General features: G+C 41.1%; 1 protein-coding gene across 1 annotated transcript; it reads left to right on the plus strand.

Moving 5' to 3' along the window:
* The first annotated feature begins 10,449 nt into the window (after window positions 1-10,449).
* LOC138594047 (zinc finger protein 518A) lies at window positions 10,450-24,115 on the plus strand. The gene is made up of 3 exons (XM_069665142.1): window positions 10,450-10,611; window positions 16,156-16,231; window positions 17,095-24,115. The coding sequence occupies exon 3, from the start codon at window positions 17,115-17,117 to the stop codon at window positions 21,252-21,254; it is 4,140 nt and encodes a 1,379-aa protein (XP_069521243.1). The 5' UTR covers window positions 10,450-10,611; window positions 16,156-16,231; window positions 17,095-17,114; the 3' UTR covers window positions 21,255-24,115.
* Window positions 24,116-24,403: the final 288 nt, after the last annotated feature.

A 24,403-nucleotide genomic window follows, 5' to 3' on the forward strand; every position in this document is an offset into this window, starting at 1 on the left:
GTTTAATTTCTCCAATGTTCTAAATATAAGTCTTTGGATTGATTCATAATGACTTTTATTCTGCTGTGTTGTTTTGAATCGGTGCTGATGGGAGGCTGGTTGGCGAGCTTCATCATCAGCTGACTGAGGGGACTGTTTTCAGGGTTCAGCTCTTGGGTCTTCAGTGCTTTGAATTGAAGTGTGTCTTTCTGACTTGAGTTTAGATGTGTCCAAAATGTAATTGCTCGTTTCTGTATGTTTAACAGTAATGGAAAACGGCCCAGTTCTGCTTGGCAGGCGTTATTTGGTGTCTTCCTTTGAACGTTTAGAGTTCTTCGCCAGAATTCAGTGTGGAGGGCTTTTTTAAAATCGATGAAACAAGCAAATATGGTGGACATGTTTGTTAATTAAAGTGTGTAAGGTGTATATATGATCGGAGGTTCGGTGATTTGAAAGAAAGCCAATTTGACCTTTACTAAGTGTGTTTTTTTCTTGAATAAAGGTTAGTATCCTGGAGTTTAGGATACTACAGAATATGTTCCCAAGGTTGCTGTTGACACAGATCCCTCTGTAGTTATTCAGGTCTGATTTGTTCCCATTTTTATAGATTGGGGTAATCAGCCCCTGGTTCCAAACATCAGGATAGCAGCCAGCAGTCAGCACCATGTTGAACAGTTTAACTATTGCAGTTTGCAGCTCGGGGGTGCTGTTCTTCAATCAATCAATCAATCAAATTGTATTTGTATAGCGCCAAATCATAACCAGAGTTATCTCGAGACACTTTACAAAAAGAGCAGGTCTAGACCGACTCTTTGTTATGTTATTTAAAGAGAAGCTCAACATGAATCACCATGAGTAGCACTTAGCAATATTCGGCACATTGGCAGAAAAACTTCCTTTTAACAGGCAGAAACCTCGAGCAGAACCAGACTCATGTTGAACAGCCATCTGCCTCGACTGGATGGGCCGAACATGGGATAGAAGGAGATGCAGGATAGAGACAGGCAAAGAGAGCAACAACAACATATGTCCTTGTTACATGAACAACAACAGATAATACATACTTATGGTTACAATGCCGATAATAGTGTGAAAATGTGCTAAAAATAAATTAGCGAGAGAAGCAGAGTAATGATAAAGGCTGAGGTAATCGGTAGTGTAACGTTAAACAAACCAAGCTGTGGAGTCAGTTTGTTTAACGTTACACTACCGGTAACGTTAGCTTTAGCTTTAGCCTCAGTGTTTATTGTGAAGTTGTCATTAACAGTTCTAGTATTATAACTCCGGGGTTGTGTTTGACTTGGTTGGTTGTACAGTAACCAGAGCTAGTTCAGCACATTGCTAGAAGACTTCTTCGGCTAATAGATAATGCTGGCTAGCTGACATCTGTGTAAATAAGACCGATCTGTCTATGTTTGTGACTTTTTCCATCCTTGGGGAGAAGTACTATTTACCAGTAGGGAATTTTAAATTGTAATAAGTTGATACATACACTTGCTCCACTTACTGTACATTGTGATAACATCACTCTGTGCCAAAGCAGCCTAAGATCTATATCAAATCTAGCCTGTTTGAGTTTATGCAATTTATATCCTGTGTCACGTTTCTATTTTTTTTTTTTACTCTTTGTCAAGGTACACCACTCCCACAGTAATGGAGGACATCCAGCACCAGCCAAGACTTGGTACCCCTGGAACTCATGAAGAGCTGAATGTTACATCTAAAAGATTTGTGTGCATTACTAAACAGTAATCTTGCAAGTGCCTTATGTTATTTATTTGCTTTTTTATTGGGACCAAATAACTAATTTCTTATAGAAGACAGCTGTAAAAAAAAAAAGATACAATAATAAATATTTTTCTAAAAAATTGATTTTAGTAATTCTCTGCAGTTCATTCAGATGAAGTGGGAATATGAAAAAAGGGGCATAATGGAAGTAAAGCATAATAAACATTACTTTATGTGAGTAAAAAGACAAAGGCAATTATACAATGCAAGGTTTTATTGAACAACGTGAATAAGAAAAAATACAAAACTATATGAACTGCTGGACTCGGATGAGATCGTCAGGACTGAGTACAGCAGGTCCACGTGCCCTCCGACCTCTGGCTCTTGTTGTGGATCTTGGGGCTTGTCTGCTGGTTCCGGGCCTCTCCTCGGCAGATTTCCCACTCTGCATCACCCCACGGCCCCTGCTGCTCCTACCCTGGCAGCCCCTGGAAGGACCTGCCCTTCTCGGGGCTCTTACACCTCCTGTGCTGGTTCCTGCTGTAGGCTGCTGCTGTCGGCCCCTGCCTCTGAAGATCCGGAACGTAGTCGGGATCTCCAACCACACTCTCCTCCAAGAAGCACCACAATTTAAAAAAAAGAAAGAGCCTTTTACTTTGTGACTATATAACATAAAGTTAAAAGAAAAAAATGTTGAAGCTAAACGTCTGAACGAGGGCTAAAGTTAGCTACCGTTAGCTACCGTTAGCTGACAAAACAGGTTCTCAACAAAGTTAACCTGTAAACAAAACTGCTTCAACTGCTCCTAATTTTATGACAAACGTTACCGGGACAATTCAGGCAAGGTAAGACAGCAAGAAAAAGACTGTAAACAAACAGGCGATGAAATGCTATAATTAAGATAGTAACGTTGGTAGTTCGTCAGACTACAAAAGGTAACTAAACGTGACGAGGGAGGGAATTTTATTTTATACCACATGCAGAATTGAATATTACTTAATTACTGTTGGTTAGTTTTCACTTACCTGTGCCCCTGACTCTGACTCCATTGACCCGTTTCACTCGCGCTGCTTCTCTCACCGCACGCGTCAGGGATGCATGGAGGAGGAGGGAGGGAGGGAGGGGAGCGTCAGAGGTCAGGCAGGGGGAAGAGGATGGGACTTTGAAGGGAGGCGGAGTTGTTCTTGTTCAAATTTTAACTAAGTGCTGAGGGACATGCCAGAAAGGTAAGAATTGCTTTAAAAGGACGTTTTTCTGCCAATGTGCCGAATATTGCTAAGTGCTACTCATGGTGATTCATGTTGGGCCTCTCTTTAAATAACATAACAAAGAGTCGGTCTAGACCTGCTCTTTTTGTAAAGTGTCTCGAGATAACTCTGGTTATGATTTGGCGCTATACGAATGAAATTTGATTGATTGAATTTGATTGTATAGTCATCCAGGACATGGCCTCAGAAGCCTTTTGGATGAGAGGTGAAACATCTTCAAGAACTTCAACCAAGTCCAGTTGCCTTTTGGATTAAGCTTCGAATAACCAGATGTTTTGCACAATTACTTTAGATTGTTATTTAGCTATCAGCTTTTAAATTTGAACATACTCTTCAAAACTCAAGATATGCGATTATAAATCATAACTCAAACCACATTTTTGCCTTTGCTTTAAAGAAAGTGTTTGCTCCACTGTTTGGTGGTAGGAGGGGAGGAAGGGGAGGGAATGAAAATGACTGCGTGGCTGTAACTATCAATGGTTAAGTTGAATGTCAAAGAGAATTTTTTAAAAAGAGAGACGTCCTACATGCCTTCTCTTCAAATGCTTGGGCATTACCAAGATTGCTTTACCACCTGGCTTGCAATACACTTATGGAGACACTGGTATCCAACAGTTGATGTATCTACTGTAATTCGTCAAACCCTATATCACTATTAGAAGTGTATTATTCCCACTGATGCACTGGCTTTTTTATACCTTGAGTTTTTTCAGGTAAATATATATTGAAACAAAAAATACAAATAGCAATTACTTTATAGGAGCTGTTTTTGTAAATCTGTGAAGGGTGATGGATAACACACTTAGTAGGTACTCCCTTATTAGGTGTTCAGGATCTTGGTTTAGGTAGACAATCAGTGCTTTGAGCAGGCAGGCTCTTTTAGTCCCAATGCATCATCCTGCAGAAGTGAACATGGGACATGGCAGTATTACAAATGTATAAAAAGCAGAACATTTGTGTTTTCTTGAGGTGTGCTAAAAGGATTGGCCGCGTAGTTAGTTATAATTCCAGTTTGGAAATCGTTGAGTGAGATCGTTAGTGCTTTTTGTTTTTATGTGTTTAATAAGTTCCATAAATATTTGTTTGAAACAAACAGTTACTGAAGACACATAAACAGTACAATGTCTTTTAAGATGGCTGTTTATATGTGTGAGAAATGCTTTAAATGCCTTTACTTGAACAATGGTGGCAGCTAGGCTGTTGTAATCTACTGACCTGTCTGACCCACATTCGTGATACTGAAAATGACAAAAGCACACAAAATCCAATAATTAGAGTAGAAAGAAAAATATAACTTCAACCTTCATTTGCCTTACAGTTAATATTTTCTCTTTTTTCTAGTTTGTTTTTCATTTTTTTCTCTTTACTTTAAATTCTCTTCCTTTATTTTTTATTTTTTGGTTGTGTTTGTTTTTCTTTCTTTTCTTTTTTGCCTTTTTGGGGAATCGTCAAAATTAAGCTTTGAAAAGTTTTTTTTGTGCAATGTCAGATTTAAAAAATGTACTCAGTTTCATCAGATGGCTAAAATATGGCCATGCCACGCTCCCCTGGTAAAATTTACTAAGACAAACTGTCCTCCATCAGTCACTGTCCTCCTCCAAAGCATGACACACAGCCTTTCAGTGTGGCTTCTTGCACACAAATGCATTTGACGCTTGACTCACACATGCTCATGCGCATGAAGGAATGAAGAAAATACACCTCAAATTACCAAAACATAGTAAACAGGGGCACAAGGTTGGCCCTATCTGCAGCGGCATATAGCCTAGCATCCGTGCCGGCACTCCGGCCAGTTTCTAGACACTGGGGCGTGCTGGCTGGCATCTACTGTACGTAGTACACTTACTACTTACTTATTGATAAGTATCTTATACAACCCCACTTCAAACAGACCGAACTATCCCTTTAAGCTACTAAATGAAGTCTGTGTGCCTAATGGAATACTACTCGTTTAACGCCTTTACTAACAAACGCTTTTTTTTACTTATTTGCAAGCATAACTCATCAGTATTTGTTCCACTCTTTACACATGATGACCTCCATTGTCTTTCACTCTAAGCTTAAATAAAGGAATAGCAATAACACCTGCTACTGCCTACACTGAACAGGCTAACAAGCAGCTAAAGCAAGCACAGTATACCTGCTACTTAGTGCTAAAACTATGTATATACAATAACACGAACATTTAACTCACTTGAAGCTGGAGCTCAGTCCGCACGCACAGAAAGTTCCATAAATCCCACAGAGAGAGATTATTTGTCCTCTAAAGGCTCCAACAACACAAACAGGTGAAGGTAAGCTCAGTGTCTGTGTGTCTCTGTTGGCGTCTAGCAGACAGCCAGCAGGATCCACCTGTCAATCAAGTGACCCCGCCCCTATAATTTAAGGCTTAATATAATTAAAACAGTTATCCTGAAGAATAAAATTAGCTATAACAACCCGTTTTTTGTACCAGGCTGTAAACATGTTTATTTCTGCTGTTAGGATTGGCATTTTCCCACCTGCTGTAATGTTATTTCTTGTTTTCTGGAGCCTCCAGTGGCCACTCGAGGAACTGCAGTTTTTTGCACTTCTGCATTGGCTTCATTTTTCAGCACCGGAGGTTGCTGCTTGGTTGTACGCATAGACTGTATAAATAAGGTTGTACGGTTGTACAACCTTGCACTCGCGCCACCCTCTGTACCTTGATTTACTGAAGTGAGCGTCGTAGCATGCGCAACTGTCTATCCTACAGAAGCTCATCGAGGTCAATTTTCACCTACCTGTGTAGGTACCTGTGTGACGACTTGTTCATTTTGTGATACTGATTACGGAAATCTTCCTTGTCGTCCTCAGGGCTGCTCAGTGGATTTCTGCTGGGCAGCAGGGGGGACACCTGCCAGCCATTCCTTATGACACCCTGATGCAGGGCCATAAACCAGATTCCACCTGGTACAATCATCTCAACCAAAGTCAAACTCGATTCACGTGCCTGTGTGGGCTCAGAGTTCCTCTTCCTCTTCGAGTTATTTGTTTTTAATTGTCTTGAGGTAGAGGCCAAATGCTCATGGGGGGATGGATTTCCCTCTTCCTGCTAAATCAACATCACAGCAATCATAGCAATTGATTTAATTTGATAGAGGACACTCAGTTCTGAAGTCCCACCTGCAGACCACCACCATAAGAAGTCTAAAAAGATTTTAAAAAAACTACAGACAATAAAATTGTGTGTGTAATCCATGAACCAGTGTATGTGACAGGTTGTTTTCACTGTTGCCTCTGTATGAATGAGGGTTTGTGTAGGTGCTGGCAGCAACACGTCTCTCCATCAACTATTAGAGGAAGAAAATACCATACCTGTCACTCAGTGTGTTTTATTTAAAGCCTTGTAGTTTAACAATTAGTCACTAGACATTAGACACTTTTACTTATTCTGTACAAATGTGGCCTGTGGAGAGCTGCCACTGAGAGGGTCAGGCGAGACCCCCCCTGCACCCCTTCCATTGAGGAGGGCCAGCTCCTTCACAGGAGAGAACCCTCCCATCTTTCTCATTTCATTTGTTTTTGCTGTTGGCTGCCGGCAAAGCCATCATTGTATTGTAAATTCAAGGTTCAGGATTCAGTTTATTCAATTAGTCAGTCAGTCATTCATTAGTCATTTTCATTTTGTATCTGCATACATAAAAATATGAAGTCCTCCCAGCCCACAGCCGTGTCAAAGAAAAGAAACAGTTTCATACAATTATCTAAAAAACCTCCTGTAAAAACAACCCTCCTAATCATCCCTACTGAACTCTAAATAACTGTAACGGAGCAGCATACATTCAGTCGCAGTCATTTAAGTAATCTTTAAAGAAGCAGTGAATGAATTTAAAGTGCTCAGTGCAACCAGGGTCCATTTGATGCAGTGATTCCAGTTCAGTGTTGACAGGGGAGTGGGGCAGGTTGTTAATAATCCTGATTGCCTGTAGTTAGAAGCTGTTTAGCATCCTGTTGGATTTGGGGAAGTGCTCTGGTACCTTTTGCCTGATGGCAGGAGTAATAACAGTTTGTGGGATGGGTGGTGGAGGTCCTGGATGATGCTGTAGGCTCTCCGAGTACAGCGCTGATGGTAGATCTCCAGCAGGAGTGGGAGAGAGGCACCAATGATTCCGCTGCCCATCTTCTCTATCCTGTTCAGCTGATGTTGTTCCACAGCTTTGCAGTTGCCGAATCAGGAAGTGAGTGAGTAGCTCAGAATACTTTCACTGGTGCTCCTGTAGAAGGTGGTGAGGACTGGAGCGGGGAATCTTGTCCTCCTTAGTCTCCGGGTTTTTTATGGCTTTTGCCTTTATTTATAGAACAGCTGAAGGGAGACAGGAAATGTGGGGAGGAGAGAGTGGAGGATGACCTGCACCGAATGATCGGTAGATCGGGAATCAAACCTGCGATCGGTGCGTCAAGAACTGTAGCCTCTGTGCAGCTAAAAACATGCCCCATTTGAATGATGTTTTTATATTTTATATTTCTTTACGTTGGACACTGCTGGGGTCGCGCCTGAAATAAAGAGGCTCAAAATGTCTTACACACTATAAGAACACTTGTAAGCAACACATTCATGTAAGTGAATATGTGTAAGTAGAATCAGATCGATTGTGCCCGATGATGGAGCAGGGATTTCACGAAGCTTCACTAACACATTCACACAGTCTGCTGTACTTCCTGCATTGTGTAGCTTTTATCCTGGAGTTTACCTTCCTCATATTTCATTTTCCTCACATTATGTAACATCATTGTTTGCTCTTCGTCTGTGAGATATGCCGCTCTACCACTTCTAGACTTGTCCATGTTTGAGGTTGGTCATAAACTGCACATACTGGCCCTTTAATGTGAGCATGCTAATTGCTAGATTAGGAAACCCTGGGTTACAGACTTAATAACCAGCGTTGTGTGGACGCTGTACAGATTTTAAGAAATATGAGCATCATAGTGAAGCATCCGGAAGCACTTGTCACAGAAGAGGCACGGGTCACTTGGAGCAAACTGGTCATTGGTTGTAATATCTTCCTATAAACACGTGGCAGACTGCACACTTGTTCTACCTGAACACAGTCCACCTGCAGATGATTTTACATCACCAGTTAGAATATTATATAATTATGTAATATAATATTATTGTTTCTTTGATTCTGTATTGTGTGTGTTGTATCTTCAACACCTCATTAGAGACCTGCCAAGTGCCAGCCTGCTTCAAGGCCTCCACCATCATTCCTGTCCCCTAAAAGCCAAGGACCACAGGACTTAACAACTACAGACACGTCGCCCTGACCTCTGTGGTAATGAAGTATTTTGAGCGCCTGGTGCTCTCACACCTCAAGGACATCACAGACCCTCTCCTGGACCCCCTGCAGTTCGCCTACAGAGCCAACAGGTCCGTAGAGGACGCAGTCAACATGGCCCTCCACTTCATCCTCCAGCATCTGGACTCAGCAGGAACCTATGCCAGGATCCTGTTTGTGGATTTCAGCTCTGCCTTCAACACGATCATCCCGGCTCTGCTTCAGGACAAGCTCACCCAGCTGAACGTGCCCGACTCCACCTGCAGGTGGATCACAGACTTCCTGTCTGACAGAGGGCAACACGTGAAGCTGGGGAAACACATCTCTGACGCCAGGATCATCAGCACCGGCTCCCCTCAAGGCTGCGTTTTTCCCCTCTGCTCTTCTCCCTGTACACCAACAGCTGCACCTCTAGTCATCAGTCCGTCAAGCTCCTGAAGTTCGCGGACGAGACCACCCTCATTGGACTCATCTCTGGTGGGGACGAGTCTGCCTACAGGTGGGAGATTGACCATCTGGTGACCTGGTGTGGTGAGAAGAAAGGACAGTGGAGATGGTTGTGGAAAGACAGCAGCCACACCCACCCCCATCACCATCAGTGACTCCACTGTTTCCACTGTGGAGTCATTCTGCTTCCTGGGGTCCATCATCAGCCAGGACCTCAAGTGGGAGCCGAACATCGGTACGCTGCTGCTACTGCCAGGGACAAGGGCAGGCTGCAGCGTATCATCCACTCCACAGAGAGGGTGATTGGCTGGAATTTGCCATCTCTCGAGGACCTGTACACCTCTAGGACCCTGAGGCGTGCAGGTAAGATTGTGGCCGACCCCTCTCACCCCGGTCACAGACTCTTTGAGACCCTCCCCTCTGGCAAGAGGCTGCGGTCCCTCAGGACAAAAACCTCCACACACAAGAACAGTTTCTTCCCCTCTGCTGCCAGCCTCGTCAACAAGGCCCCGACCCCCCTCCACCCCCCCATGTGACATGGACTCTCATCCAGCCCCTCAGTCACTCAACACTTAACGAGTGTTAAGTCTGTAATTCAGACTATGCGTTACATGAATGCACACTGGACTTATTTTGTCTATACACTGCACTATTTTGAAATTAATACTGTAAGCTCTTTGCACTGTTCTATATCCTGCACACCTGTACAGTTTTTAATCACACCTGTTGTACATATTTTGTATTATACGTATTGCTTTTATATTTTTATTCTTATTCCTATTTTTTTATCTTATTCTATCTAAGTCTTCTACTTAATTTTATTCTAGTTCTGTGTGAATTGTTCTGCACCAAAATCACCAAAACAAATTCCTTGTAGGCCTATGTGTAAACCTACTTGGCAATAAACACCTATTCCAATTCCGATTGCTGCTGAGTCTGTTTTGACTCTTGTGCATTTGTTGTCGATTTCACGGGCTGTAAATAAGCCAAGGCTATAAACGCTGTCGTGTGTGGCATCGTTCATACTCATCCCTATACAGATAAACATTCAATAAATAAATAAATGAACATGCAGCTTGTAGTGTTGTTAAGGTTCCATACAAAACACCATTATTATGATTATAATCATTCTGATTTTTATTATTGTTATTATTAGACCACACATTGTGTATGAACATGAGGTTGAGACAGGTGATGATGGGTGTATGATCAGCTGTGTTTATAACAGTTTAAAGTGACTCAGCTCACATGTGACACACTGAAACAACACTCTGAAGCCTGATGACATCAGTGCTGTTCAACACTGACAATGTTACAATGTTACAATGTAGACTGAGGAAACAATGTAACATAAATATGTGTGTGTGTGTGTGTGTGTGTGTGTGTGTGTGCGCGCGTGCGTGTCAGGTGGACACACATTAATGCTCAGAGTTAAACGTGTGTCGGTCAACAGAATCAGATCAGCTTCATGCAGTTTAAAGAGGAAATGGCGTCAGTCCGCCATTGCTGCTCATTGCTCCTTCTTACACACACACACACACACACACACTGAGTGATGACGTAGGGCTCGTGCTGCGTAAACACAGCGAGCTTCTTCCGGACGTCTCGTAAAACAGATTTTATTTCTTATTCGCGGAAAGTTGTTCAAGTGTACTTTTAGTGTAAAAATGTCGGCGGCGGCTCTATTTTGGTGTGTGGGGAACAGTCTGTATTCCTCCGCTCGTGTGTGAGTTTTCGGAGCAGAAGGACCCGGATGGACTGTCATGGCCGCCGTCGCTGTGTTCCACAGAGAGGAGGAGGAGGAAGACTACCGTTAAAGCTGTTTGTGTTTGAGCTCGTGCATTAATGTCCGCCGCTGTCGGGACGACGAACCAACTTGTTCACACTTCAGAGTAAGAACCCGTTAATTTACTGTAACTTTCAGCGTGTTGGCTTCATTACGGTCTGAGATAACTGCTCATTAAACTCCACACACACACTCACTCACTCTCACATACACACACACACGCACACACACTCACTCTCACAGTGAGCTGAAGTGGCCCACGGATCTTCATTATAAACACACAAACTGTCTGAGTTCAGGTGTACAGAGTTCAGTTTTATTAGATTAGCGTCAGTTAGAGTGTGTGTGAGGCGTCCACTGACGCTGCGTTTAAACGCGTTTAAACTTCACATTCAGGAGAGTCAGCAGGGCACAATGATGTAAAGACCGACGTTAATGTTCGGAGTTACTGTTACACCATGTTGGACAGGGACTGACCCGATGTTTGACCCGGTTCGACCCGGTGTTTTGGTCCTGAGGCTGACTGAAGTGAGTCCTGAGACGATGTAACTTTTCTCCTCCTCTCGAGCCTCATGTGTCTGTCCCTGTGTGGCTCTGTAGCAGTTTACCTGTGCAGGTGTTCATTCAGGTGTTACAGTTCACTTTTATTTTCATGTTTAGTTTAATTATGTTAAAGAAATCTGCGTGTTCTCTCTGGTGTAGTTTAACTTAATTTAAAATGTATGATTTCCTTTGTTTTCAGTGCCTTTAATATTATTTATGTTATTCTTTGTAAGTTGTGAATAAAATTTCAGCAGAAAGTAAATGTTAAATTAAATCTTATTAGAATGAAGGAGCTGAAGCAGATCAGTCATAAAATCATGGCAGCCATTTTTTTCTTCCAACATGGCCGCCCCCGTGCAGACAGACGGAGCGGGACTGATTCAGGCCTAGCATCATTACTGATCATGTTGAGTTAAAGAGGTTCAATCACTGTGTGTGTTCAACAGGAAATATCCTGTTCTGTCACTGTTAATGTTCTGTAGTCTGTTCATCTCTCTCTCTCTCACTCACTCACTCACTCACTCACTCAAAATAACACTATTTTCTACTTGATTTTGCTAATCTGCTGGTTATTGATTAATTGATTGATTGGTCTCTTAAATGTTACTCGGCCAAGCTGATTTTTCACTCAAATCATTCAAGGACAGGTGCTCTCATCTAACACTTCACAGCTCTCCCAGGTGTCCACAGGTGTTTCCAGGTGTAAACCTGCGCTTGTTATGAAGTCCAAAATCTTTAATGTCTCATCAAGTGCAGACTGATAGATGTCCTCGTGTGATGTCACTTGAGTCAGCGTTGGCTAAAAGATGGAACAGCGAGTGTTAGGATTAGGGTTAGTCTGTATCAGAGACAGTTCTGCTCCTGTATTTAGTCTGCATTGGAGATCAGGCTTGGAAATAAAGCACCCGCCAAATGTGGGTGCTTTTGTGCAGTGTCGGGTGAATTTGCTTCATTTACCTGCCATGATGGCAGGTGGCACAAGTAAGGGCAGTAACGTTGCGGTGTTGGTCTGTTTTAGAGACATTTCTGCTCCTGTATTTAGTCTTTATCGGAATTGTTCTGCTCTTGTATTTAGTCTGTATCGGAATTGTTCTGCTCTTGTATTTTGTCTGTATCGGAGACATTTCTGCTCCTGTATTTTGTCTGTATCGGAGACATTTCTGCTCCTGTATTTAGTCTGTATCGGAGACATTTCTGCTCCTGTGTTTTGTCTGTATCGGAATTGTTCTGCTCCTGCATTTAGTCTGTATCGGAGACATTTCTGCTCTTGTATTTAGTCTATATCGGAATTGTTCTGCTCCTGTATTTAGTCTTTATCGGAATTGTTCTGCTCCTGCATTAAGTCTGTATCGGAGACATTTCTGCTCCTGCATTAAGTCTGTATCGGACACATTTCTGCTCCTGTATTTAGTCTGTATCGGACACATTTCTGCTCCTGTATTTATCGGAATTGTTCTGCTCTTGTATTTAGTCTATATCGGAGACATTTCTGCTCCTATATTTAGTCTGTATCGGAAATGTTCAGCTCTTGTATTTAGTCTATATCGGAATTGTTCTGTTCCTGCATTTATCGGAATTGTTCTGCTCTTGTATTTAGTCTATATCGGAGACATTTCTGCTCCTGTATTTAGTCTGTATCGGAATTGTTCTGCTCCTGTTTTTAGTCTGTATCGGAATTGTTCTGCTCCTGCATTTAGTCTGTATCAGAGACATTTCTGCTCTTGTATTTTGTCTGTATCGGAATTGTTCTGCTCCTGTATTTAGTCTGTATCGGAATTGTTCTGCTCTTGTATTTAGTCTGTATCGGAGACATTTCTGCTCTTGTATTTAGTCTGTATCGGAGACATTTCTGCTCGTGCATTTAGTCTGTATCGGAGACATTTCTGCTCCTGTATTTAGTCTGTATCGGAATTTTTCTGCTCCTGCATTTAGTCTGTATCGGAGACATTTCTGCTCCTGTATTTAGTCTGTATCGGAATTGTTCTGCTCCTGCATTTAGTCTGTATCAGAGACATTTCTGCTCCTGTATTTAGTCTGTATCGGAAATGTTCAGCTCTTGTATTTAGTCTATATCGGAATTGTTCTGCTCCTGCATTTATCGGAATTGTTCTGCTCTTGTATTTAGTCTGTATCGGAATTGTTCTGTTCCTGTATTTAGTCTGTATCGGAATTGTTCTGCTCCTGTATTTAGTCTGTATCGGAATTGTTCTGCTCTTGTATTTAGTCTGTATCGGAGACATTTCTGCTCTTGTATTTAGTCTGTATCGGAGACATTTCTGCTCGTGCATTTAGTCTGTATCGGAGACATTTCTGCTCCTGTATTTAGTCTGTATCGGAATTGTTCTGCTCCTGTATTTAGTCTGTATCGGAATTGTTCTGATCTTGTATTTAGTCTGTATCGGAGACATTTCTGCTCCTGTATTTAGTCTTTATCGGAATTGTTCTGCTCCTGTATTTAGTCTGTATCGGAGACATTTCTGCTCCTATATTTAGTCTGTATCGGAATTGTTCTGCTCTTGTATTTAGTCTATATCGGAATTGTTCTGCTCCTGTATTTAGTTTGTATTGGAATTGTTCTGCTCCTGTATTTAGTCTGTATCGGAGACATTTCTGCTCGTGCATTTAGTCTGTATCGGAGACATTTCTGCTCGTGCATTTAGTCTGTATCGGAGACATTTCTGCTCCTGTATTTAGTCTTTATCGGAATTGTTCTGCTCCTGCATTTAGTCTGCATCGGAGACATTTCTGCTCCTATATTTAGTCTGTATCGGAATTGTTCTGCTCTTGTATTTAGTCTGTATCGGAATTGTTCTGCTCGTGCATTTAGTCTGTATCGGAGACATTTCTGCTCCTGTATTTAGTCTGTATCGGAATTGTTCTGCTCCTGTATTTAGTCTGTATCGGAGACATTGCTGCTCCTGTATTAAGTCTGTATCGTATCGGAGACATTTCTGCTCCTGTATTTAGTCTGTATCGGAATTGTTATGATCTTGTACTTAGTCTGTTTTAGAGACATTTCTGCTCCTGCATTTAGTCTGTATCGGAGACATTTCTGCTCCTGTATTTTGTCTTTATCGGAATTGTTCTGCTCCTGCATTTAGTCTATATCGGAGACATTTCTGCTCCTGTATTTAGTCTGTATCCGAATTGTTCTGCTCCTATATTTAGTCTGTATCCGAATTGTTCTGCTCTTGTATTTAGTCTGTATCGGAATTGTTCTGCTCCTGCATTTAGTCTGTATCGGAGACATTTCTGCTCCTGTATTTAGTCTGTATCGGAATTGTTCTGCTCCTGCATTTAGTCTGTATCAGAGACATTTCTGCTCCTATATTTAGTCTGTATCGGAATTGTTCTGCTCCTGCATTTAGTCTGTATCAGAGACATTTCTGCTCCTATATTTAGTCTGTATCGGAATTGTTCTGCTCTTGTATTTAGTCTGTATCGGAATTGTTCTGCTCCTGTATTTAGTCTGTATCGGAGACATTTCTGCTCCTGTATTAAGTCTGTATCGTATCGGAGACATTTCTGCTCCTATATTTAGTCCGTATCGGAATTGTTCTGCTCCTGTATTTAGTCTGTATCGGAATTGTTCTGCTCTTGTATTTAGTCTGTATCGGAGACATTTCTGCTCGTGCATTTAGTCTGTATCTGAGACATTTCTGCTCGTGCATTTAGTCTGTATCGGAGACATTTCTGCTCCTGTATTTTGTCTTTATCGGAATTGTTCTGCTCCTGCATTTAGTCTATATCGGAGACATTTCTGCTCCTGTATTTAGTCTGTATCCGAATTGTTCTGCTCCTATATTTAGTCTGTATCCGAATTGTTCTGCTCTTGCATTTAGTCTGTATCGGAATTGTTCTGCTCCTGCATTTAGTCTGTATCGGAGACATTTCTGCTCCTGTATTTAGTCTGTATCGGAATTGTTCTGCTCCTGCATTTAGTCTGTATCAGAGACATTTCTGCTCCTATATTTAGTCTGTATCGGAATTGTTCTGCTCTTGTATTTAGTCTGTATCGGAATTGTTCTGCTCCTGTATTTAGTCTGTATCGGAGACATTTCTGCTCCTGTATTAAGTCTGTATCGTATCGGAGACATTTCTGCTCCTATATTTAGTCCGTATCGGAATTGTTCTGCTCCTGTATTTAGTCTGTATCGGAATTGTTCTGCTCTTGTATTTAGTCTGTATCGGAGACATTTCTGCTCGTGCATTTAGTCTGTATCGGAGACATTTCTGCTCGTGCATTTAGTCTGTATCGGAGACATTTCTGCTCCTGTATTAAGTCTGTATCGTATCGGAGACATTTCTGCTCCTATATTTAGTCCGTATCGGAATTGTTCTGCTCCTGTATTTAGTCTGTATCGGAATTGTTCTGCTCTTGTATTTAGTCTGTATCGGAGACATTTCTGCTCGTGCATTTAGTCTGTATCTGAGACATTTCTGCTCGTGCATTTAGTCTGTATCGGAGACATTTCTGCTCCTGTATTTAGTCTTTATCGGAATTGTTCTGCTCCTGCATTTAGTCTGTATCAGAGACATTTCTGCTCCTGTATTTAGTCTGTATCAGAATTGTTCTGCTCCTGCATTTAGTCTGTTTCGGAGACATTTCTGCTCCTGTATTAAGTCCGTATCGGAATTGTTCTGCTCCTGTATTTAGTCTGTATCGGAATTGTTCTGCTCCTGTATTTAGTCTGTATCGGAATTGTTCTGCTCCTGTATTTAGTCTGTATCGGAGAAATTTCTGCTCCTGTATTTTAGTCTGTATCAGATTAAGTCAGAGCCCTGATCCGTACGGACTCTCAGACTAACTTTAATCACTGATGATAAATGATAAAAACATTGTCGGTCAGTCTCTGGTGGTTCTGTTGGAACAGTTTAAACTGTATTTTAAAGAGACAGAGGTCACGCTGAGTTTCATTCAGCATCATGCACCGTGTGCAATAATTATAAGTAAATGTGCCAAAATTGATGGAAACTGCCTGACAAACAGATTTTACTGAACAAGTAAATGTTTTCATTTTTTTTTAAATAATAGTTTTTACAATTCCAACATTTTACAACATGAAAAGTTGAAATCAGTTGATAAATGTTTTTTTGTGTCTTTCAGGCAGCGTGTCCAAACCACCAGCTCCTCTTCAGACACGGCGTGCATTAATGATCCAGTTTCTCCTAAAGGAATACAGGTAATAACTTCATATTGAATGTATGTAATGTACGTAATGTAAGCAGTGACGATGTGACTCCAGTGGTTTCCTTAAAAATCTGAACAGTTTTAATCTGAGAGTAACTGAACCAACTTTTCAGTCTCTGTTGTTGTATTTTATATTATTGATTATTTTGATGTAACAGGGTTAAGGTTCCTGAAAAGACAAATGAAGCTGTTGGATTGTTTGACATTTTAGTTTAATGCTGTCACATGTTCGCACTAAGCAGCTCCTCCATCTGTAAGATAGATAGCTCCAGAAGTGACTGAGAACATTAAAGTTAATTTACAAATTGTCCTCCTTTATTCATTTATATATATATATACAATATATTTGCATGTTACTTTACATGTACGACGTCTGTAATTGATCACTGAAGTGCCTTACTCACCTGTGACTCTGGTATGCAGTAATTTCCCATGGCTGGGGGAGGTTTTACCTTCTGACATACCTCAAAGATCTACTAATCAGAGCCGGTCTAACTCGCTGATTTGCTTTTGACTTTATGCTGTTTTATGTTCTTTATACTGGCCTCAACATTATTTCAAATATATGAAATGGCATATCTGCTAATTTGTTTTTTCAATGTTTTATAAAAGTTTGATGTTAGTAGAGTATTTAATTGAAACTCACTCATAGCCCTTTTAGGTTTTAGAGGGCTTCATATAATAATCACAGATGGCTGTTTATGTATTTGGAACAATGATTGTCGTTCATCTGACGCTCTGCAGTACACACATTATACATGTGGTTATTTTTCTGCTCTCCAGTTTATTAAATGTATAGAATATGGGATATTCTTCTTAACTGGACTGACAAACATATTTACTCTTGTCTTCCAGGTATCTGCAGGTTTAAAACTATGGAAGAAGACTTCACATTACCTCATGATTCTGCCAAATGTCACATATCAGTACCAGAGGATGAAAAGGAAAAGGTAAAGGACTTTGTGTACAAGCATTTCAGAGAAGTGACAGATGGGTCGCTCTATAGCACTGCAGAAGAACCTTCCATGAAGGATTATGGGAGCTCCACCAAGAAAGATAAGCCGTCTCTTAACAAAGCTCATTGTAAAATCCAGCAGGGGGCAGTGTTCTCTGGAAAGATTCTGAGTTTTGAATGCTCAGTGTGTAAAGACGGTTCCACCTATAGTCCCAATGATCTCCTTAAACATTTTCGAGCGAGTCATAAAGGAACCCTTCCTACATACCCCTGTGACCTGTGTGGCTTTTTCACAAACGAGTTCCCTGCTCTTCAGCGCCATCGGATCGAACACAGGAACACTCTGGTAACCTGTGAGCTTTGTAATGACGACGTTCAGTACTCTCTGCTTTTGCTTACCCGACACTACATTATGTGTCACAGCCTAAACGGACAGTTTAACTGTGACTGGTGTGAGTTCACAACTGTGGACGCAGGAACATTCGTCCAGCACATCCATCATCATAATGAGAGTCCCTGGAAGTGTTCCAAATGCAGACATATCAGCTTGAACGAAGAGGATCACCAGAAGCATATGAAAGCTCACTTGGGCACATTCCCCTTTACTTGTCAGATCTGTGGATATGGTGCAGCGAGGAGCGAGTACCTTAAGAATCACACGGCAGCTGTTCATAAAGAGACAGCTGAGAGAATGAATGTATGGAAGTCTATAGAAGACAGCATCACTCCAGCAAATTCATCTGCAGGATTTAAACTTATGCTCAGAAAGAGTGAATCACAAGAGGCTCAGAGGATTTCTAAACTGAACTGTCTGTCTGGGAGTTTACAAAACCAAAACGGCCGGCTTATCAAACCAGAGATATCATTAGAGGAGACCCACCACTTTGTGGATGGGACTATGGCTAAAAAGGACAAAAACTGGAGCAAAGTCTCTCATAACATCGAGCAGTCAATGCCAGTCATGTTACAGGAATGTGACACCTCTGCAAGTTCTGATGCTGTGGCTCACACCAACCCGAACGGACTGACTGTTCTGATGGTGAAGAACAAAATCTCTCTTCCCAGAAACTGTACAACCAAAGTCATGGGATTCAAGATGGTTGAAGGCAAAAAACATTTAGTTCTCAAAGTGATACCGACAGCAAAACGGGACTCATCCACTCAGAACGGTTCCCCGGTTGAAGACGTGGGCTGCTCGGCACAAAATCCCATCTTGGATAAAAGTAAAGCTACTGTTGAGAATGGGGAAGGTTCTCACAGCAAGAGCTCAAAATCACACTGCTTGGCTGTTTCACCAAGAAGTGGATCATGTATACAGATGGATCAAGACGAAATTATGACCGTAAAAGTCAAGATTGAGGAGGAAGAAACCTCTGTTTGCAGCCTGGATTGTACTCCTCACAGAAACAATGTAGGGGAACAAACTAATCTTTCTTTAAACAGGTCTTCTACCTGTGCAGACACATTATATCCCATAACAAATGAGCTTGACCAAAGTCATCAGAGTCAAACAACCCGCTCAGAGAAAAGTAAGTTTGATAACAACTCAGTCCCTGATGCACTCGGCCACAATGGTTCTAAATTCAATAGTACTTCAACAATGTGTGATAGTAAGGTCTCTTGTCTATCTACACCTTCAAAAGGGTGTCAGAAAAACTTGCTTTTCAAACAAGTCACCAGAAAAACTGTAGAAAACTGTGGAGCTGCAGATGATTTATCAATGAACCATGCAATGGCAGACAAACTTAGTGACAAACACAAATGGAACTCCTTTAACACTATGGAAAATGATAACCAGTCTACTGAAAGTACTCCAGAAAATGATAATCCTCTTAATGTTAGAACTGAGGTTACAAACACAAAAGGCCAGCAAATTTTAAAACATCTTTCAACAAATCTAGTACCTCTGTCAGAGTCGTCCCCACCCTCTCCAGATAGTCGCAGAGAAAGTGATGTGTGCTCAGAAAACTCAAAACTATCTCCAAACCAAGAAGTATTTTCTTTTCACAATTATTCCAAGGAATCATTCAGCACTTCACCTAACACTACCCTAAACTTTGACAATATGTCCGAACATTCAGAAGACAAACGCAGTGTTTGTGAATCTTCAAGGTTTAACTTGAGTCTAGCAGAGTCTCCAGAACACACAGAAGGTGGCAATGAGGAAGACTCAAGTCTGGAAAAGAATCAGGAGTGCATAAGGAAGGTGTCAGTCAGTGACAATGAGGTCGATGAGTGCATAGTTGACGATCCTCCCGCTGAGGATGAAAATCCTGAGTCAGTGCTACAAGACTTTAATATTATTAAAATTGAGGAGGAGAGCATCCCTATATCCAAAAAACAGTCTGAAACAAACAGTAGTTCAAATTCCATGGGCAGTTTTGTGGAGGAACATTCCGATGCAATCATCACCCAACAGCTTAACAAAGAAAGAGTTGGATCTTCAAGTACAGGCAAGGATTCTTTAAAACAAACAAAAACAACTCTACGGATTCTTCAGTTGCCAGAAGGAAAGCAGCCAGTGCTTCTGAGGACCTCTGAGAATCGATTCACCATGCCTGTGCAGGTCAAGGCCAGTCCAGGTTTCAAATTGATAACCAATTCTGCAAATCCTCAGATCAATGTTTCTTACATGACACCAGGCTTAGAAAGACAGAGTAACCCGGCTGGCCTAACCCTGACTCCAAACAGCAGGAGGACAGGTGTATCAGTACCAAACACAGGAACTCCTGAAAAAGGGACAACACTTCTCTCTGCTGTCCAACCAGCTGTAGGCACCACCTCAAATCACTACTTCTTCAACAGCCCAGGTTTTAAGGGTCCTGTACTCCTCTCAAGTACACCACATAATACACCTGCAGACAAAACCACGAAGACACAGCCCACCTGCTACTTAGTACAGAGGTCTGTACCGTTTGTTCAGACCCCCAGTACTCCTGGCCTCAGATTGGCGAGTACACAACTCCCCCTGAACTCACGACCTGTCCTTGCTATGCCTGTAAACTCTGCAGACAAACCCAGCTCTCTGCAGCCTGGACGCCAGGCTTTCCTGCTCCGGTATATCTCTCCTTCCAAATCAGGCCTACTACTGAACAACCAGGAGGCAAAGACTGGGACTCAGTGCAGCCAAACTAGTGAAAGCACTGGGAACAAAGTCATATTTAAAATTGTCACTCCTACCGGTAGCCTTCTTACCACTGGGGCTCCCACCTCCAGCAGTCAACCTTTGTTGTTGGCCACCAGACCTCAGACCCAGTGTTTTCTGTTGTCATCAAACAAAACTAATGCAAATGCCTCCAACTCAGTAAAGAAACTTATCACCATACAGAGAGAGGTCAAAGAACCGTGCATTTCCCCCTTTCAGATGAATATTAAGGTTCCACAGTGTGAAGCAGAGAAACCTGTCCTAGCACCAAGGCCAATCCGGCCTCCAAGCCAAAGGAAAAGGCGCAGGAAAACTTTATTTGATGAGCTTCCAGAAACGGTGCATAAAGCCAGAAGACTCTCAAATAGAGTAGTGACTGAGAAAGAGACTACTTTGTTCTGGACACCTGTAGCCAAAGACGTGGAGAGGACACTGAGACTTGCCCCCTTTAGTTCTCTACAGCAGGTCAAGTGCCCCCGTAAATACCAACCAGTGGTGGTGCTCAATCATCCAGATGCTGAGATTTCTGAAGTGTCCAACATCATGAAAGTAGTCAACAAGCACAAAGGTGCTGTCACTAAGGTGTCCCTGTCTCAGAAAACAGTCCAAGCACTCGCTGATCTGGGGTCTAAAGGGAAGAACTCCTCGACCAAAAGCGGGTTGTCTCACAGTGACGATCTAACACCTCGGCCAGTTCGGAGTTCTGTCCGGGAACGATTTCTCCTGAAACTGAAGCTAAGGAAGAAAAGCAGGAAAAAGTATGAGGTTGTGGACACTTTATCAGGATGTAGTCAGGAGCCTGTGGTGTTTACCTGCTGGTTCTGTGGACGTCTTTTTAACAGCCAAGAAGACTGGATCGGCCACGGTCAGCGACACCTCATGGAGGCAACTAGAGACTGGAATAAACTCTTCTGAAGGTTTCACCTTTTCAGGGGCTGAGATTGTGGAACAAATGTTGTATATTTTTCTAATGACCTTCCACTATATGTTTGTTATATTTCTGTTTCTGTAAATATATATTCTTAAGTGAATCATAGTTTATCTTTCATAGGTGCATATTCTGATAAATTATGTACAGAAGCATGAATTCTCTCATGCTCACAGGTCTCAGTGATCTGTGGAGATGGTACACTGTAACGAGGAGATGTTGTACGAGCACTTGGTTAAGGAACGAGAAATATGTCAGCAAAGGTTGTGTGCAGAGTTGGATTCAATTACTCAGGTGATTTCATATTAATCGGCTTTGTGATTTTGCTGATGTATAGGCCTAGTTTAAGGGACTTTTGTAACTTTTAATTTCCTGTATAGTTTCAGTCTAAAGCTTGTAGTATAATTTTGTGTTTTGTGCTTGTTATGGAGAAAAGTTCGGATCCAAATTATTCCTTTTTGTATGATGTTTTAAACAGAGGGTATACAATTTTACACTACTCTAGGGTCAGGATCAGTTTACAGTTTGCTTGTCGGCATTTTGTCAACCTGTACCTCCATGTGTCATAACTACAGTTTTTTTTACCGCTACTCTTCAGTCGGCTCAGTGTGCAAACACACGGTTTATAAAATACTTCTGCAGGGGCGTTTCATGTCTCTGTATTCGAGACGTGCAATCAACAGCTGTTTGTTGGGGTCATCTTGTGAATCATGTTAATCGACATTTGATTTTTAAAATTACTGATAAATCTTAAAGATTTTGTGCTGATTTTGTGAGTTGTAGTGTTTGTGCATCACACCGGATGTGCAGGTTGTTAACATCAGGAGAGGTCAAATGTGAACATATTCACTGTATTATCACATTAAACAAAGAAACATCTCCACAGTCTTTAATATGTAAAAGTTTGGCAGAAGTGGCTTTAATAATTAATTGATTTAAAAAATTAATTATTTTAATAAAACATGAATCAACTGATCGTTTTGCTTTTTGTTTAGCAAATTACAAAACTTCAAATTACAGCTGTCACACAATATAATGACCTATGTCCAACTGCTTTTTCCTTATTGTTCTGTCCAACACTTCCTGCCAATATTTAAAAAAAAGGGCCTGTAGTGAGGAAAGGGGAGATTTCAGCCTATAAAGGGAAAGGCCTTTAAAATAACTGCTGAGGACTTGGTTTACTGTGGCTGACTGATACAATCTAATCTACCAATAATCTCAAACTCTGTGTGACTACATTACCCTCTGAAATGACTGAATGAAACCCGAGTTACTGCTCGTGGTGCAGATTAAAATAAAGAAGTATAAAGACAGTTTTATGGTGGGAGGGGGCAGCTGGATCGGGAATCTCTCATCTTTTAGTGGAAAAAGAAAATGTGGGGTGGAAGGGTGGAAATTTGCAGATATCAGATAAAACCCAGAATATTCAATATAACTCTTTAATAAAAAGTTTCTTGTTAATATTGGTCCTACAAGAAGTTAATATTTACAGTCCCGTTGTTTTTCGTCCTCTGTAGAATTTTTACCTGAACATTACCTGTGTGTTTGCTTCACCTTTTATTGCTTTGTTTTACTGTACACCTGCTGGCTGTTTAATGCTGTAGGCTCTACATACTTTTCTTTTCATGTTACGTTTGACTTATTTTTTCACAGTAACATGACTTTGTAGTTTTTTTTCTTTGTGTTTTAATGATTGTATTAAACACGAGAAACTGTGGAATGAATGTTTTATTCCGTTCAATATGCAACAGTGACTGAACAATGCAACCACTGCTAACGTTGTCAATGCTTTTCTGTTTAATGGTTCAAACAGCCAGCGTCCAACCACTGAAGGTCCAGTTTAACCAGCGTCTCATAAATGTTCAGTCAGGACGTAACTTCCTGAAGTCATTTCTACAGTGTTTAACTACATTCCACTGAGATGTTAAAGAAATCAACATAAATGTGATTCCGTGACTTTTCCAAAGATTAGGATGAGCAGATTGATATTAACCTCATGTCTGTTTATTTAACTGAGTAAGGACATGGTAGCCTAGCTTAGCATAAAGAGTGGGAGCAGAAAGCAGTTGTAGCATGTAACGCCTGCTTAACTTTTAGCGTTCAAATGAAACAAAGATAAAACATGTTAATTTGTGAGCTTAGTCAGTTAGCCTAATATTTTACCTTGCCTTTATGCTAAGCTAGGCTAACAATGTGCTGACTTTAGACTCTGTATTGACCTCATCACACTTTCAGAAAAAAAGTTTATTAGCCTTTTTATAAAATGCTGAATTATTCTTTCATCAAATCTTTAATTTGCAAAAGTTGTCAAGATCAAAACATCCCAAAGCAGAGAAAAGCTTTTTAATATTTTATTTATAATTCTTCTGAAATATGAAGAATGAATTCAGCCTGTTAAATGTCTGAACACGATGTTAGAACAAAAACATACTTTCTTTCAATGTTTCAAATATTCATTGATGGCTTCACTTTGAAACACTGCACACAAAATGTTATTCAAGGTAAAATATCAGAATATAAAAAGGGTATTTTTATTACTTCCTCCTCATGTTCACAGGACGATTTACATTTCTGATCTGTTACAATATTAACTTTGGAGAACTATTTTAAGTCTTTCTGCCCACTTTTCTCTCTGACTTCATGACTCACTCTCGTACATCTTGAAGTGATGTCAGACAAACGATGCAAACATGTTTCTGTGAAACGTTCCGCCTGTTTCACAAACACGTGACGACAATGTGATTTCTGACTGACCTGTTCCTCACTGTGATCATTACATAACCCATCAACCGATCAGCTCTGATTCTGACACTTAGTATCAACGAGTCCCCCCCCCCCATCCATACCCTCAGCTGTCGTCGTGATGATGATGATGATGATGATGATGATGGTTATGATGGTGATGATGCTCTCCATTATAAACACGCTGCAGGTTTTAAATCCGCTCATGTTAAACACATGGAGTGCTGTTGTGTGTGAATCTGTCCTCATGCTAAGTGCCTCACACGTTCTCCTGCAGGTTGACATCATGTACTGTTTCCCACTCCTTTAATAAATGTACGTTACAGAAACACTGCTGAGTTTGTTTGTGTTATGACTTCTTCACACGGTTAATGTAAATATAATTTATGTAACA

Source organism: Semicossyphus pulcher, unplaced genomic scaffold, assembly GCF_022749685.1.
Source record: "Semicossyphus pulcher isolate SPU_LCO1_2020_fin unplaced genomic scaffold, fSemPul1.0.p SCAF_16, whole genome shotgun sequence".
In the NCBI taxonomy this organism is placed as follows: domain Eukaryota; kingdom Metazoa; phylum Chordata; class Actinopteri; order Labriformes; family Labridae; genus Semicossyphus; species Semicossyphus pulcher.

Excerpts from the sequence above, each read along its gene's own strand:
- LOC138594047 (XM_069665142.1), top strand. The coding sequence starts at position 17,115 with ATGGAAGAAGACTTCACATTACCTCATGATTCTGCCAAATGTCACATA.